This window comes from Delphinus delphis, chromosome 1 (genome assembly GCF_949987515.2).
Source record: "Delphinus delphis chromosome 1, mDelDel1.2, whole genome shotgun sequence".
Classification (NCBI taxonomy): domain Eukaryota; kingdom Metazoa; phylum Chordata; class Mammalia; order Artiodactyla; family Delphinidae; genus Delphinus; species Delphinus delphis.
The window spans coordinates 178928823-178947587 of record NC_082683.1 but is presented as its reverse complement, the minus strand read 5'-3'; the positions used below and the strand labels follow the sequence as shown (position 1 = coordinate 178947587).

The 18765-nt window shown below is 37.9% G+C and overlaps 1 protein-coding gene across 1 annotated transcript in view; it reads left to right on the top strand.

Moving 5' to 3' along the window:
* ASPM (assembly factor for spindle microtubules) overlaps positions 1-18765 on the top strand; it is a 67200-nt gene that overhangs the window by 33168 nt on the left and 15267 nt on the right. The window contains 2 exon segments of the mRNA XM_059998785.1: positions 4684-4878; positions 12872-17581. Coding sequence (XP_059854768.1) covers positions 4684-4878; positions 12872-17581 — 4905 coding nt within the window.

The following is an 18765-nucleotide window of genomic DNA, read 5'->3' as shown; positions in this document are numbered from 1 at the left end:
GGAGTTTTCCTTTAATTTTTCATGCTGTGCTCTGGAAGGCTTGACCCCAACCAGTGCCATTCGGGCCTGGGTGTCGCCTGCCTGATTCTGCAGTTCAATTAGCCAGCTCATTTTGTCTGCCATGGAACTGTCTTCTAGGTTATCCTTTGTTAGTTTAAAAGCAGCATTTTGGTTTCCATCGTTTTATTTCTCAAAATGTTTAGGACCTGAGCACAGGGAGAAGGATGTTATTTACTGTTTTCCTTTGCAACCCCAGTAGTATGAATTTTGCATTAACATAAAATAAGAGTTTTCTTGAGTTCTGAGAAAAATATCATTTTTAACAATCTGAGAAATGGTCTCCTTGATCAAATTGAAAAAACTATTTTAATCCTTTTATCTCAGTACTCTTTCCACTAATGATGCTGTATTTATTTGGAGAAATCAAAGAAGCAGCCATGCTTAAGAAATTTTATCAGATCTGTTTCAGAAATACATTTCACCCAGGATTGCGCCTCGGTTTTGAATTACAATGCACTTACAATAAAGTTCTTAGTAGCTGTAAAGTAGCTAAATTTTGGTGAATCATAAACATACCATGTTTTCTCTCACACCATATCAGACCTGGAAATAACACTAATTGAAATAATCTGCTCTGGCCCCACTAAGTCTTGGTAGTAACTTTTGGGAAGTAGGCAGTGGCTTACACTCGCAAGGGGTGTTCTCTGTTGCCACGTATTCTCTGTGCCTTCTTTCACCCCTTATCTTCCCAGGGTCCGCCTCCTTGCCCACATATCCTTGGAGGATAACTTGCACTTCTGGAGGCTTATCGGAGAATTGTTTTAGCAAAGTTTTCAGGGAGGGCACCCTCCTGGCCAGTCCTCAAATTAGTTCATTAATTCTTTTTATATGGCAATAAATGAGACAGTTAAGATTTTAAGAAACAGGTATCAATTAGTTTTTTTTTTTTTTTTTTTGGTAATGAAATCTTAGTTTTCTGCTCAAGGTAGTCTTGTATTAATCACACATATCAATTGCAGAAATTTCTTAGCTTTTTCCTCACAAGATTCCTTTTCTTGATTTATTTCCTTTGTCCAAGTATTGGAAATTTCCCTTTTTTTTTTTTTGAAAACCACTGCTTCTCTCCTTTCTCCAGGTGACAATACTCCTTTTCTTATACAATTACACTGAGATCCAAGTATACCTCTTCATTTGCTATTGGGAACATTAAGCAGCAGGTTCCCTTCATATTCCTGTAGGAATATCACAAGGTAGTAAGCACATAAACATTACCTTGAGGTAGCTATTTTCCAGGTTCTATATTTTCCTTTAGTCATTATTATAATTTAGATAAACTATTTATTGAGAATAGAATGGTTCAAGCTCTTGTTGTGATGGAGAAGCGTTGGCTAAACAGCCCAAATTCCCTGACGAATGAAGCAGGGTTATCCAAGGGTCCCCGACACATTCTACCTCTTAGTTCTTCCTGAGTGAATAGGCACCAGTTCCAAAGCAAAGTAAATTCTTTACATATACAAAGCAAAATAAAAATAAACTGGTAACACGTTGGCTCAGCCACACGGTAGAATTAAAAATGATGACATGTGGTCAGTGACTGCGGGTATGGGAACTTTTGCCATTGGTTTATGTAAGTTTTCAAATAGTTGCTAGTTTTTGTAATATATTTGGCTCTTTGAACTTATCTACTTTCCTTCTGTAGCTTTTCTAATGTCACATACAATTGTTCCACATTAGTTTGCTTGAGATTGAGATGATCTACAAGCTGAATTCAGTTTCATTTTACATCAACTTATTGCATCCAAAAATGCCCCTGGTCCTTAGAGCTTTTGACTCAAAAGCTACTTTTGAACTGCATTGTATTCTTTATTAAGCTAATAGTTGGGTGCTTTTTATTCCCCTGAAATATTTTTCTTTTAAACTGTGGTAAAGAACACATATCATAAAATATACCATCTTAACTGTGTTTTAGGTTATTCCTAGTTTTAAAGTTTACAGATCACTACCATTTGTAGTGTTAAGTATATTTTCATTGTTGTGAAACAGATCTCCAGAAGTTTTTCAATTTGGAGAACTGCAACTTTGTACTCATTAACCATTCCCCATTTCCTCCCCCACTTATCCCTGGTAACTACCTTTCTACTTCCTATTTTGACTACTTTAGACACCTAATATAAGTGGAATCATACAGTATATTCATCCCTGTGTGACTGGCTTCTTTCACTTAACATATGCCCTCAAGGTTCACCCATGTTGTAGCCTGCAGCAGAATTTCCTTCATTTTAAAGGCTGCATAGTACTCCATTGTGTGTATATACCACATTTTGTTTATCCATTCAATGGGCATTTGGGTTACTTCCACCTCTGGGCTATTGTGAATAATGCTGCTATGAACAGGAGTGTACAAATCCCTCTTTTCGACCCCGTTTTCAGTTCTTTTGGAGATCTACCTACAAGTGGTATTGCTGGATCATATGGTAATTCTATTTTTGAATTTTTTTGAAGAACCACTATACTGTTTTCCAATAGTAGTCACTGTGGGTTGCATTTTACAATCCCACCAATAGTGAACAAAGATTCCAGCTACTCCATGATCCCTGCCAGCAGTTGTTGTTTTCTGGTTGTTTGTTTGTAGTAGTTTAGAGATATCTCATTGTGATTTTGATATGCATTTCTCTGATGATTAGTGTTGTTGAGCATCTTTTCATATGCTTGTTGCCCATTTGTATGTCATCTTTGGTGAAATATCTTCGTTTGCCCATATTTTAATTGGGTTATTTGATTTTTTATTGTTGAGTTGTAACAATTCCTTATATACTCTAGATACAAGTTCCTTATTAGATATATGATTTGCAAAATTTTTTTTCAGTATGTAGGTTTCCTTTTCACTCTGTTGATTGTGCCCTTTGATGAACAAAATTTTTTGTTTGATGTAATCCCATTTTGTCTAATTTTTGCTTTTGTGCCTGTGCTTTTGGTGTCATATCTTATAAATCATTGCTAAATCCAATGTTATGAAATTTTACCCTATGTTTTCTACTAAGAGTTTTATACCTTTGGGTTGAATGTTTAGGACTTTCATCCAGTTTGTGTTAATAAATGCATAGTGTGTGAGATAAGGGTCCAGCTTCACTCTCTGATATGTTGGTATCCAAACACCAGTTTTCACAACACCATTCATTGAAGAGACTGTCCCTTTCCCATTGAGTGGTCTCGGCACCCTTGTTAAAGATCAATTACCCAGTTACATGGGGGTTTATTTCTGGGCAGTCTATTCTATTACATTGTTCTATATATCTGTCTTTATGCTGGTTCCACACTGTTTGATTATTGTAGCTTTGTGATATGTTTTGAAATTGTGGGTGTTGGTGAAGGGGGGTGTGCTTTTAACTTGGATCTTTGTAGCCTTAAAGGCCACAGGCTTCACAGGGCACTGACAATGACGTTAGATGGCTTAATCCACTTGTTGGACATAATTCCTCAGCCTAATTTTAGAACTTTCTAGTCTTTCCTCACTCAAGGGTGTGATCCAATATATGGCCCCCGCCATTCCTTAGTATATGTTTCAGTCCATTAGTTCCCTTTTTCCTCTGTCAGAATAGCAGTTTGATCCCTTCCCTAGGAAACTGCTAATCTCTGTGTAGAGCCCACTCTTGTGTAGTGCATGGTCCCAGACAGCAATTCAAAGGGTTATCAGACGATCTCTAAGTTGTTCCTTTTCACTAGATGAATAATTTATATTCCAGTTTCTAATTCAGGTGAACTGAAGTGATAGATCTAGCCTTGAAGAGTATAGCAAAATGATTAAGAGCACGAACTCTGAAGCCAGACTACCTATGTCCAATCCTGGCCATCCTCCTGGTGGACTGACTATCTACCTGAGCGCTCAGCCCCAGTTTCCTCATGGCCATGAGAGTAGTGCCTGTTCATCTGTTCTTAATGGTTGTTGTGAGGTTGGGTGAATCATTCCTGCAGTGTTTAGAATGGTGCCTGACACCTGGTATTTAATCTTTTATTATTCATACTAATTCATGATTAGAAGTAAGAAGTAGAGATGTGCAGGGCACTGGCCTCTAGCGCTCCCGGGGCAGCCAGCTCCTCTCTGGCCACCGATGCTGCAGGGCAATGCTGGCATCAGTTATCACAACCCAGTACTCTGTTCTCTTCAGCCTGTATGGCTTAAAGCCACCATGTATTCTGGGGATAAAGGAGGGTATTTTGCCTTTCATTTTTTGTGAATTCCTTTCTTCAAATTGTAGCAGAACAGTACCACCTTATACTGTAAAGCATTTGTTTTAGAGTCTCTTTTTTTCTCCTACAATCCATCCCTTTCTCAAATCAAACATGAATTCACTGCACCATAATGAGACACATACCACATTTAAATTGACTTTATATTGACTACCGATGATCTGTGATAAATCAAACATGTCTGTGATCATTATTTTAGGATGATATTTCCTAGGAATCTTTGTTTTATCATATAAATATATCTGCACGTCTATTCAATATGTTCAACAATATATCAGCTATTTCAACATGCCCAGAAGTGATGAGCATATTTTACAATAAGTCTGGGGGACATTTTATTTCCAGGATCGATTTGATTAATATTTAACAGGTGATTTTCTTACAAATAATGGTTTAGGGTCTTAAGTGAGTAAGTGCTTTTTTTTTTTTTTCTAGAAGAGAGACAAAGCTGCAAGAATTATTCAGTCAGCTGTAATCAATTTTCTAACTAAACGACAATTCAAAAAGGAGGTCAACGCAGCATTGGTCATTCAGAAATATTGGCGAAGACTCTTAGCGAAGAGAAAATTATTAATGTTAAAAAAGGAAAAACTAGAAAAAGTTCAAAATAAATCAGCATCTGTTATTCAGGTATAGTATTCTGAATTTTTGAATTTAAAAGGGTTTAATGACATTTTTAAGAAAGTAAAATATGATAAAGTTTTAAATTATTATATTTTAGGCTTCTATATTTTATGTAGTACTTAAGCTTAACAAATATTTGATACCTCCCTGCTACATGTAAAACTCTTGGCTGTGTTCAGCATAAAGGTCAAACAAATCGAAACACCTCCTTTGCTCTGAAGGAGGGAACAGTCTAATTCTGTACCCCGTGCTGTCTTCTTTGCTTTACATTAGAAGTTTGCAATCTTCCACTGTGGGTCATGCTGGCACACTGTATCCTTCTACCTTGTATATCCATAAACCCAGCCACACTCTCTTTTGCATCTTTACTATGAGTCCTGGAAATTTTTCTTTGGGGATAACAGTGTACATCTTCCTCTCCAACCCACTTAGTTGGCAAGTGCTGGAAATACTACTTATCATCAGTTTATAGAATGCCTATGTAATTTTTCTACTGAGTAAAAAAAAAAAAAATTAACTTATCTACTTTACTTAATGGACATATTCCTTACATCCAAATGTTAGTCTTTGATATTACATTCTATTTTAATAACATCAGAGAGGTGTACTATTTAAATTTACCCTATGTAAATGCCATTGAATTTTATCTATTTTATAAACTTGGAGATTTGTTTCTGGCTACTACTACTGAAAGTGAGAGATTCTGATTTAATAAATTCTCTTTCTCTGAACCTTTTTTTTAATGTGGAATATTACACATAAAAAATTGCACAAAACACAAATGTAGAGCCTAATGGTTTTTCACTAAGTGAATACTTACGTAACCACACCCTAGGTCAAGAAATAGAATATTGCTAGCCTCTCAGAAGGCATTTCTCAATCAGTTAATCCCCCAGCCCAGCCGAAGGTAACCATTATTCTAATGTATGCTAATCATGCCTTTTTCCTATACATCTTTCTTAAATGCTCTAATATTGTCTTGCCTGTTTTTTGAATTTTACATAGAGGGGTTCAGACAGTGCGAATTCTTTTATTGAACATGAAATTTGTGGAGATTTATCAGTGTTGTTGAGTGTAACTGTGATTTAACTTTTATTTTATAATATCCTGCAATTTATTTGTCTGTTCTGTTGTTGATGGACATCTGGCTTTCTGGTTTTGAGTTGTTATGACTAAAGCTTTTATGAACGTGCCTTTTGGTGTGAAATATATTCCCTCTGTTTGGCATATACCTACGAGTACAACTGTTTGTCTTAGAGTATATATATTTCAGTTTTAGTACATACTGCCAAGGACTTTTCTAAGGTGGTTATAGCACCACCAGCTGTTTATAATACTTGGAAGTTATCTCTTTAATTTTAGCCATCCTGGTCACCATTCTGGTCGTTGTGTGGTGGTATCTTAGAATAGATTTAATTTGCATTCCCTTGATAATGAATGACATTGAACACATTTTCATATTGAAAGTCTTCTTTCATGAAGTGTTTCTTCAAGGATCTTTTTTTCCGTTTCTTATTTTGATTGTTTGCTTTCTTGTGGATTTGTAAGAGATCTTTATCCATTCTGGTTATCAGACCTTTGTTGGATATGTGGGTTTTAAATGTCTTCTCCCAGACCGTGGTTTATAGTTTTATGTCTTCAGTGAAAGATCTTAATTTTCTTTTATGGTTAGTGGGTTTTGTTTTTTTTTTTTTTTGAACCATTTAAGGAGTGTTTTTTCAACCTAAGGCCTTGAAGATATTCTCCTGTATTATATTCTGAATCCTTTAATGTGTTGTCTTTCACATTTAGATCTCTCTTGAAATTAATTTTTGCATATGATTTGTGTTAGGGACCATTTTTCTTTTTGTATATATGGATAGCCATTGTTTCAGTTACAATTTACTGAAATGACCACACTTGCCTCATTGCTGTGCTATCTTTAATTATTTTTTATTTTTTTTTTATTTTTGGCTGTGTTGGGTCTTCGTTGCTGCGTGCGAGCTTTCTCTTGTTGCAGTGATCGGGGGCTACTCTTTGTTGTGGTGCGCAGGCTTCTCATTGCGTTGGCTTCTCTTGTTGTGGAGCACAGGCTCTAGGCGCGTGGGCTCAGTAGTTGTGGCTCACAGGCTTAGTTGCTCCGCGGCATGTGGGATCTTCCCGGACCAGGACTCGAACCTGTGTCCCCTGCATTGGCAGGCGGATTCTTAACCACTGCCCCACCAGGGAAGCCCTGCTGTGCTATCTTTAGCATACATAAAATATTCTTATATGTGTGGTTCTGTTTCTAGAGTTTTTTCTATTTCATTGTTCTTTTTGTCTACCAGTGAGCCATGTACTCTAGTTTTACAAGAAATCTGGATGTCTGGTAGATAAAACTTTCTTTGTTTTCTTTAAGAAGTTTTTGGCTATTCTAAAGTCCTCTGCATGTTCACACGTTTTGAATCTGAAGTTTAAAAAATATTGGAATTTGATTGAGATTTAATTGAATAGGTCAGTTTAGTTAGAATTGATATCTTTAGCTACTAAACGTGGTATTTATTTCCTATTTATTTAGGCCTTCTTTAAAAGTCTCCTAAAATGGTTTTATGATCTGATGCAAGAGGTCTTAAATATCTTCATTTGTTCCTAGGTATATTATAAATTTTTTTAAATTTAAATTTAATAAATTTTAACTTTACGTTGATTAAAATTAAAATTTTTAAATTAACCCTCAGTAAAATGTGCTTTTCTTTTTTTGGTGTGTGGTTCCACAGATTTAAACACACATACACATGTGTTTAAACGCAGTTGTGAAATCATCACCTCAATCAGGATACAGAACAGTTCCATCTCCCAGAAGAACTGTTGCATTCTATTTCTTTGCGGTCCTTTCTCCCTCCTCACCCAGCCCCAGGCACCCAAGCTCTGCTCTCTATTCCCATAGTTTTGCCTTTTTGAGAATGTCGCATAAGGGAGCCATGCGGTAGGTAAGTTTTGAGACTGTTTTTTTTCCCTCTCTGCAGGGTGCCTTTGAGTCTCATCCAAGTTGTTGCATGTATCAGTGGTTTATTCTCCTTCATTGCTGAATAGTATTCCATTGTATGGATGTACCACAATTTGATTATACATTAATCTGTTGAGAGGTATTTGCATTGTTTCCAGTTTTAGGTGATTTCATTCCATTAGGGTAAACAGCTGGGAATGAGATTGCTGGGTCATTTGGTAAGTGTATGTTTAGCTCCATAAGATATCACCAAACTGTATCTAGAGTGGCTTAACCCACTTTGCTGCCCACCCCCAAAGTGTAAGGATGCTAATTGCTCCATATCCTTAGCAACACGGATTTCCATGTTTTTCAGTCGTTCTGATGGATGTGTAGTGGTGTCTTGGTTTTAGTTTCTATTTTCCTAATGGCTATGTATATGTCTTCAAATCCTTAATTGCCTTTAGATTATCTTCTTTATGAAGTGTCTCTTGAAATCTTTTGCCCATTTTTATAATTGAGAGCTTATCTTATTGAGTTTTGAGACTTTTTCTATATTCTGGGTACAAGTTGTTTGTCAGTGATTTGCAACTATTTTCTCTTAATAGGCCTTTTACAGACAGAGTTTGCTGGCCTTTGATCTTGGTGAATGTTCTGTGTACTTGAAAAGAATGTGTATTCTGTTGTTGGGTGGAGTGTTCTATAAATGTCAATTAGATCTACTTGGGTGACGATATTTAACAGTTCTTTTATATCCTGACTGGTGTTCTGTTTATTTAGTCTTACACCAAGAGAGCAGTATTTAAGTCTCTAACTATAATTGTGGATATATCTTTCTCCCTTTGGTTTTATCCACCTGTATTTTGAAGATGTTTTGTTAGGTGCATACACATTTGGAATTTTTATGTCCTCTTGGTGAGTTGAGTTTTGTTTTTTATCATCATTTTTTATCATTGGTGAGTTGAATTTTTTTAAATCATTTTTTATCATTGTGTAATGTTCCTTTTTTATCCTTCAAAATTTTCTTTGCTCTGAAGTCAACCTTGCATGCTCTTACTATAACCACTCTAGCTTTCACTTGATTATCATTCGCAGGGTATATTTTTTTCCTTTCTTTTACTTATTATTTGCTTACATCATTATATATGGCTTAAAGTCTTGACATATAGTTTTTATGTTTTGAAAATCTCTATCTTTTAATTGATGATTTATACGATTTATATTTCAGATATTTATCAATATGCTTGGATTTGGGTCTATCATTTTATTGTTTCGTTTTCTGAATGTTCACTTTCTTTCATTCTTCTCTTTCCCCTTTCCTGTCTTTTCAATTATTTGAATACATTTTAGTGTTACATTTTAGTTTATCATTTTTCTTTTTAGTTATTATTTTATCCCCTTGTACAGGGGTTTGGTTATTTGGGGTTTGTTTGTTTGGTTGGTTGGTTGGTTTTTTGCCTTTTTTTGGTTGCTATAGGCATTTCAGTATACAAAACTTTTAATCTACTTAGAATCAATATTTTATCCCTTTAAATGGAATGTAGAAAACTTACCACTATCTAGGTCCCTTTGCTCCTCCCACTTTTATGTTTTAGCGGTCTTATTTATTAAACCTACATACAAATAAAATCACATCAGGTAATGTTATAAGTTTTGCTTTCAATCATAATAAATATTTTAAAGAGTACATGAGGATAATATCCTGTTAATGCAGATACTTTTCATTTCTGTAGCTTTGCTTTCTTTTTTTATAGTACACTTTTTGCAATTTATGAACATTTTAATTAACTAAAGTCCTTAGTTTCCATAGGTTTCACTCTTTATGTGGTATAGTTGTGCTTTGACAAAAATCCTGCCCTAAAAATCCTTTCTGCTTTACGTATTCATCTCTTATCCCTCTGCAAAATCCTGGGCAGCCATTGATCTTTTTACTGTCTCTATACTTTTGCTTTTTCCAGGATGTCCTATAATTTGAACTCATCAATATGTAGCCTTTTCAGATAGGTTCTCTCACTTCACAATATGCATTTAAGTTTCTTTTATGTCTTTTCCTGCCTTGATAGTTTGCTTCTTTTTATTGCTGAATAACATTCTATCATATTGATGTACCACAGTCGTTTTTATCCTACCTATTGAAGGACGTATTGGTTGCTTCTAATTTGGGGCCATTATGAATAAAGGTGCTATAAACACCTGTGTGCAGGTTTTTCTGTGGACTTGGTTTTCAACTTCTTTGGGTAGGTACCTAGGAATGGGATTGCTTGATCATATGACAAAACTATATTTAGGTTTGTGAGAAACTGCCAAACTGTCTTCCAAAGTGGCTGTACCATTTTGCATTCCCACCAGCAATGAGTGAGAGTTCCTGTTGCTCCACTTCCTGGCCAACATTTGGTGTTGTCACTGTTTTAGACTTTACCATTAAAAATAGATGTGTATAGGCATCACATTGCTGTTTCAATTTGCAATTCTCTAGTGCATTTGATGTTAAGCATCTTTTCATATGCCATTTACAATCTGTATATCTTCTTTGGTGAAGCATTCAGATATTTTCCCCATTTTAAAATTCTTATTGCCCATTTTTGAATTCTTTATTGTTGAGTTTTAAGGGTTCTCTGTATAACTGGATACAAACCCTTTATCAGATTTATATTTTATAAATATTTCCTCCTAGTTTATGGCTTATCTTTTTGTTCTGTTAACAGTCTTTCACAGGGCAGACTTTTTTTTTTGATTTTAATAAACTCTGACATCAATTTTTTTTCTTTCATGGATTATACTTTTGACATTATATCTAAAAAGCCATTGCCAAACCCAAAGTTACTTAGATATTCTATTGTTATCTCTCAGAAGTTCTATAGTTTTGCATTTTACATTCAGATCTATGATCTATTTGAGTTAATTTTTGTGAAAGGTTAAGAGTTAGTGCTTGACTCACTTTTCTTTCATATGGATGTCTACTTCTTCCAGTACCACTTGTTGACAAAACTATCTTTTTTTTTTTTTTTTTTTTTACAGTACGTGGGCCTCTCACTGCTGTGGCCTCTCCCATTGCGGAGCACAGGCTCCGGACGTGCAGGCTCAGCGGCCATGGCTCACGGGCCCAGCCGCTCCGCGGCATGTGGGATCCTCCCGGACCGGGGCACGAACCCGTGTCCCCTGCACTGGCAGGCAGAATCTCAACCACTGCACCACCAGGGAAGCCTGACAAAACTATCTTTTATCCATTCAGTTGTGTTGTTTGTTTATCAAACATCAGTTGACTATGTTGCATGGGTCTATTTCTGGGCTCCTTATTCTGTTCCATTGATCTATTTTTCTATTATTTTGCCAGTATCACACTGTCTCAGTTACTGTGGCTTTATAATAACTTTTGAAGTTGTATGATGTTAGTCCTCCAACTTTGTTTTTCCTCACTATTGTATTTGCTATTCTGGGTATTTTGCGTCACCTTATGTACTTTAGAAGCAGTCTGCCAGTGTTCACAAAGTAACTGGATGAGATTTTGATTGAGACGACATTGAATTGATAGATCCAGGTGGGAAGAACTGGCATCTTAACAAAATCCAGCCTTCCTATCTATGAATATGATATATCTCTATTTATTTAGATATTCTGTGTTATCTTTCAGCACAGTTTTGTAGCTCTGACAGATCTTGTGCATATTTTGTTAGATATATTCTTAAGTATTTCTCTTTTTTTTTGCTAATAATGTTAATGTTTCCATATTCTACAAATTTGCTATAATTGCTTATTCCAGGAGGTTTTTTTGTCATTTCTTTGAATTTTCTACATAAATGATCATGTCATCTATGAACAAAAAAAAGGTTTATTTCTTCTCTGTCTGCATAGCTTTTATGTCCTTTTCTTATTGCATTAGGCAGGACCTCTAGTAGATGCTAAATAGGCTTGGTGAGAGGATACATCCTTGTATTATTCCTGGTCTAAGAGGGAAAGCATTTAGTTTCTCACCGTTAAATCTGATGATAGCTGTAGGTTTGTGTAAATGTTCTTATTATACCCCTCTACTCTTAGTTTGTTGAGACATTTCTTTCTCTTTTTTTCCCCAGTCATTTTTTTTCTTTCTTGTTCAGCCTAGAGAATTTGTATTGATCTCCAAGTTCATTGATTCTTCTGTCATCTCCATTCTGCTACTGAGCCATGCCAGTGAGGTTTTTTGTTGCTGTTGTCTTGGTTATTGTGTTTTCAGTTCTAATATTCCCATTTGGTTCTTAGTTGTATCTTTGATGGGTTTTTTCTGAGACTTTTAATCCTTCCATTAGTCCCTGCCACATCTCAGCAATATTTGGAGTGTTTTGGACAAAGGAATGGTCTTATTGCGAGAAGAACGTCCAGAGCTTGATAACCAGTAGCCAGGATCCGCTTGAGACTTTGTAGCTCGCATGTTGCTGGGATAACTAAGGAGTTAGGGAATGTGGGGTGGTTGGGAAGGAAGCAAGAGGAAAAAGCTTTATTACTTCTCAAGTCTTTCCAGAATCCTACTTTTTAACCATGTATCTATAATTCCTAAATTTTATTCTTAATGAAAATACTGACTCAGAGAGTGCTGTGACTCAGTGATATTTCTCAAAATCCTGTGTTGATGTTACCAGGCCTGTAACACAGGGTCCCTCCTATAAACAGTTTTCAATCATTATAAGATAGCTTAGCAACCTTGATAAAAGGGGAAAATATAAGATCCAGAGATACATTCATAGGAAATTACTTAGAATCAATAGATAGCAGAATATTACTATAGTTTCATTTTAAATCTTCTAATATATTATTCTAATACAGCATAAACTTGTTTATATTTCTTATGTCTCCTGAATACAAATGCCATATAAATATCATTAGTTTGGATTGGCTACAGTTGTATCAACACAGAAACTAAACTATAAACAAAAGAGATAAGTATCTTCTTTAAAAATATATTGCTTTTAAAATTAATGTCTTTGTTTTTAAGCAAAATGTTAGAAACGTTAATACTTTCAAGGGTGTTAAGTATAGAAAGATGTGTCTATTTTACTTTGTGTCCTTTCTTACCTTTTTCAGAGATATTGGAGAAGATATTCCACTAGAAAACAGTTTCTGAAGCTGAAATATTATTCAATCATCCTGCAATCTAGGATAAGAATGATCATTGCTGTTGCTTCTTACAAACGATACCTTTGGGCTGCAGTTACAATTCAGAGGCATTGGCGTGCTTGTTTAAGAAGAAAGCAGGATCAACAGAGATATGAAATGCTAAGATCATCAGCCCTTATAATCCAGTCTGCGTTCAGAAGATGGAGGCAACGTAAAATGCAGCTACAAACAGAAGCTGCAATAACACTGCAAAGAGCTTTTAGAGAACGGTGTGTCAGGAAACAGGTTAAAGAAGAGAAAGCTGCCATGGTCATACAATCCTGGTACAGGATGCAGAGAGAATTACGGAAATACATTCATATTAGATCTTGTGTTGTCATCATTCAGACAAGATTTCGGTGCTTTCAAGCCCAAAAGTTATATAAAAGGAAAAAAGAGTCTATCCTCTCTCTCCAGAAGTACTACAAAGCATATCTGAAAGGAAAGGTTGAGCGCACCAGCTATTTGCAGAAACGGGCTGCAGCCATCCGACTACAGGCCGCTTTCAGGGGAATGAAAGCTCGTAATTTACGCAAACAGATCACCGCTGCTTGTGTCTTTCAGTCATACTGGAGAATGAGACAGGACAGACTTCGATTTCTAAACCTTAAGAAAAATATTATCAGATTGCAGGCACACATAAGGAAGCATCAACAACTACAGAAATATAAGAAGATGAAGAAAGCTGCCCTTGTAATTCAGATTCATTTTCGAGCTTACATTTCAGCCAAGAAAGTTCTAGCTTCTTACCAGAAGACACGATCTGCTGTCATTGTTCTGCAGTCTGCATTTAGAGGGATGCAGGCCAGGAAAAAGTTTATTCACATCCTCACATCTGTTATAAGGATTCAATCATATTACAGGGCTTATGTTTCCAGAAAAAAATTTCTGAGGCTAAAAAATGCTGCAGTGAAGTTACAATCCATCGTCAAGATGAAGCAAACTCGTAAACAATATTTACATTTAAGAGCAGCTGCACTAAAGAGAGAAGAACACATGCGGGCATCTTGCATCAAACTGCAAGCTTTTGTCAGAGGGTACCTGGTTCGAAAGCAAGTGAGGTTGCAGAGAAAAGCTGCTGTTTCACTACAGTCTCATTTCAGGATGAGAAAGATGCGCCTGTACTACCTGAAAATCTATAAAGCAACTGTTGTCATTCAGAGTTACTATCGTGCATACAAAGCGCAGGTCAATCAGAGGAAGAACTTCTTGCAAGTCAAAAGAGCAGTTATCTGCTTGCAGGCCACTTACAGAGGTTATAAGGTACGCCAGCTAATCAAACAACAATCTACAGCTGCTCTTAAAATTCAAACTGCTTTTAGAGGCTACAGTAAGAGGATGAAATATCGATCTGTGCTTCAGTCTACTCTCAAGATTCAGAGATGGTACAGGACACACAAGACTGCTTCTGACATAAGGACACAATTTTTAAAGACAAGGGCAGCTGTGATTTCTCTACAGTCCGCTTACCGTGGCTGGAAAGTTCGGAAGCAGATCAGAAGGGAACATCAAGCTGCAGTGAAGATTCAGTCTGCTTTCAGAATGGCCAAGGCCCAGAAAGAGTTCGGGTTGGTAAAAACGGCAGCATCCGTCATCCAGCAACATCTGAGAGCGCGGGCTGCAGGGAGGAGGGAACGGATGGAGTACACTGTGCTCCGCCTTGCAGCAGTGATGCTCCAGTCCACGTGGAGGGGCAGAGCAGCGAGAAGACAGGTTCAGAAGCAACACAAATGTGCTGTCCTCATACAGTCGTGCTACCGAATGTACGTGCAGCGAAAGAAGTGGAAAATCATGAAAAAAGCGGCTTGTCTGATTCAAATGTACTATCGGGCTTACAGTACTGGGAGAAAACAGCATCATTTGTATTTGAAAACCAAAGCAGCAGTAGTAATCCTACAGTCAGCTTACCGAGGTATGAGAGTGAGGAAAAAAATAAAGGAGCACCACAAGGCGGCAGCCACTATACAATCTAGTTACAGAGCTTACCAAACCAAAAAGAAGTATGCCACCTACAGAGCGTCAGCTGTTATAATTCAGAGGTGGTATCGAGATATTAAAATTGCAGACCGTCAGCGTAAGGAATATCTTACGTTAAAGAAGGCGGCTGTGAAAATCCAAGCTGTTTATAGAGGTGTTACAGTAAGAAGACAGACTCAGCACCTGCACGCAGCAGCCACTCTTATTAAAGCCGTGTTTAAAATGCAGCAATCAAGGAGGCGATATCATCAAATGAGAACAGCAGCCGTCATAATTCAGGTAAGGTACAGAGCATATCATCAGGGTAGAACTCAACGTGCAAAGTACCTGACAACTTTGAAAGCTGTTACCATTCTCCAGGCCAGTTTCAGAGGAGGACGAGTTAGACAGACCCTGAGAAGGATGCAGACCGCAGCAACACTCATCCAGTCCCACTACAGAAGACACAGACAACAAGCTTATTTTAATAAGTTGAAGAAGGTGACAAGAATGGTGCAGCAAAAGTACCGGGCAGTGAGGGAAAGGAACATACAATTACAAAGGTATAACAAACTGAGACATTCCGTAATCTGCATTCAGGCTGCTTTTAGGGGGATGGAAGCTAGAAGACACTTAAAAGTCATGCACTCAGCCGCGGCTATGATTCAGAGGAGATTTAGGACTCTGATGATGAGAAGGAGATTCCTGTCTCTCAGGAATACCGCTGTGTGGATTCAGAGAAAATATCGTGCAAATGTTTGCGCAAAGCATCGCTTACAACAGTTACTACGGTTACAAAAGGCAGCCCTCAAAATCCAGTCCTGGTACAGAGGGTGGGTGGTGAGGAAGAAGGTGCAAGAGATGCACCGGGCTGCTACCGTTCTCCAGGCGGCTTTCAGAAGGCACCGTGCACGTGTGAGATACCAGGCCTGGAGGCACGCCTCGCGGGTCATCCAGCAGCAATACCGGGCAAGCAGGGCCAAACTGCTGCAGAGGCAGCTCTACCTCCAGCAAAGACACTCTGCTGTGGTCCTCCAGGCTGCATTCAGGGGTATGCAAACCAGAAGACAATTGAAAAGGATGCATGCCTCTGCAACCCTGATTCAGAGCAGGTTTAGATCTTTAGTGATGAGGAAAAGGTTCCTTTCCCTCAAGAAAGCAGCTATTTTTGTTCAGAGGAAATATCGAGCCACCATTTGTGCCAAACATCACTTGCACCAATTCTTGGAGTTACAGAAGGCAGTCATTACAATCCAACCATCTTACCGAAGGCTGGTGGCAAAGAAGAAGTTACAGGAGATGCACAGGGCCGCAGCCCTCATCCAGGCAACTTTCAGAATGCACAGAACACACCTTACCTTTCAGACCTGGAAACACGCCTCGATTCTCATTCAGCAACATTACCGAGCATACAGAGCTGCAAAATTGCAAAGAGAGCATTATGTCCAACAAAGGCATTCTGCAGTGGTCATTCAGGCTGCCTATAAGGGGATGAAAGCAAGACAGCTTTTAAGGGAAAAGCACAGAGCTGCTGTCATAATACAAAGCACATACAGAATGTACAGGCAGTATTTTTTCTACCAAAAGCTTCAGTGGGCTACAAAAGTAATACAAGAAAGATATAGAGCCAATAAAAAGAAAGCTCTTCAACACAATGCACTCAAGAAAGCAGCACCCTGTGTCCAAGCAGACTTTCAGGATATGATTATAAGGAGAGAGATTCAGGAAAAGCAGCATCAGGCTGCCATTACTCTTCAGAAGCATTTTAGAGCCTTTAAAACAAGGAGGCACCATCTCCACTTTAGAGCAAAGGTAGATTTTGTTCAAAGAAGGTACAGAACACTAGTTGCAGTGCAAACCCAGGCAGTCATTTGTATACAGTCTTACTACAGAGGCTTTAAGGCACGAAGGGGTATCCAACTCATGCACCTGGCTGCCACCCGAATTCAGTCATTCTACCGAATGTACAGGGCCAGAGTGGATTATCAGGCAAAGAGAATGGCAATTGTTGTTATACAGAATTATTACAGGTCATACGCCAGAGTAAAAATGGAAAGAAAAAAATTTTTAGCCATTCACAAATCTGTAAGACCTATTCAGGCCGCGCTTAGCGGCATGAAACTTAGACAGAAATTTAAAAACATGCCCGAAGAAGAAATGGCAGTCCCTGCTGCCCAAACTGCATTCTGCTGTCACAGAACTGAAACTCAGTATGAAGCTGGCCAAAGCCCAGCACTTACGGTTCAAAGGCGGTGTAAAGCTTCTCTGGTTGGTCCCTTACAGGAAGCAGAGTATCATTCTGAAAGAAAGGCTGCAGTAACAATTCAAAAAGCTTTTCGTAAAATGGTCACAAGAAGATTGGAAAAGCACAAGCGTGCTGCTGTGCGAATTCAGTCCTTCCTTCAGATGGCTGTGTATCGAAGAAGATTCATTCAGCAGAAAAGGGCAGCTATCACTTTACAGCGGTATTTCAGGAAAAGGCAAACCAGAAAACAGTTTTTATTGTATGGAGAAGCAGCAGTCGTTTTACAAAATCACCACAGAGCCTTTTTGTCTGCAAAACATCAAAGAGAAGTTTATTTACAAATAAGAAGCAGTGTTATCGTTATTCAGGCTAGAATGGAAGGATTTATACAGACACGGAAGTTTCAGAAAATTAAAGATAGCACCATAAAAATCCAGGTATTTATATATTGAAATATAAAGCTTTCATTCTTTCTTTGACCAGTATTTCTTAGAATTTATAAAATGAGCTTAAGCAGGTTGTAAAGATTAATACTTAGTTTACGTGGCCTTTTCATTTACCTTCCAAAATGGAACATTTTTGAGGTTGGGCAAAGGATACCAAAAATAATTCACCGAAGACGGCACAGAACTGGGATTGTTCTGAGTGTGACACCCTAAGCTTGTTGCAACTATGGTTGCACAGTTAAAAGCAGAGACCTTGAGACCATCAGGTTGCAGCTGGCAGCTGTGAGCAGATATTGTTTTTGAGAACAGCTGGTGGTGTCCTTGAGTCTGATACACTTCACGTTCTCAGTGATGTAGGAGCATGTCTGAAACCACATCCACAATGGCCACCCGGCTCCACTGTGGATGCCTGAACCACAGTTAATCCATTTTGATTTTTAAATGCATTCTTTTCTTTAATGGTTAAAGCAGATACACAGTATATGTTTAATAGGCCACAAAAGAGGCTGTTCTAGTTAACATAAAGTTCAAATTAAATCCTGTATTAGCCAGAATGACTTGCCCATAACCTCAGTGTATGGAAATTTCTTCATGATAATACAGAACGAGAAATGTATGTTGCTGGGAATGCAGAGAAGAGAAACCTAAGCTAGTCACAGTGATTTAAGTTGAGATGTTAAGCTGAAGGATGAACTGGAAACAGCCAAGTAAAATGTATGCAAGGAGTATTCCAGCTGTAGGAGGTAACACGGAGTTCAAAAATGAGAGAGAACAGGTGTGCAATAAAGGGTGACCGGCGACCAGGATGCGATCCAAGGAGTGAGATGTGGGCAGCTGTGTAAGAGAAAAAAAGTTTAGTCTTTATCCTCTGGACTAAAAGAAGTTCTAGAGGAGTTTAAGTAGGAGAAGAGCAGAATCATAGTTTATTTTTTTAAAAATTACTCAGATGGGATTTCCCTGGCAGGCCAGTGGTTAGGACTCAGCCCTTTCATTGCCATGGCCCGGGTTTAATCCCCGGTCACAGAACTAAGATCCCCCAAGCCATGTGGTGCAACCGAAAAAAAAAAAAAAAATTACTCAGGCAGGGATGTGGAAGATGGACTGAACTGAATGCTGGGCGGCTAGCCAGGAGACTGCAGGCAGTAGGTCAGGGAAAGTGAACCACCGTTTGACAG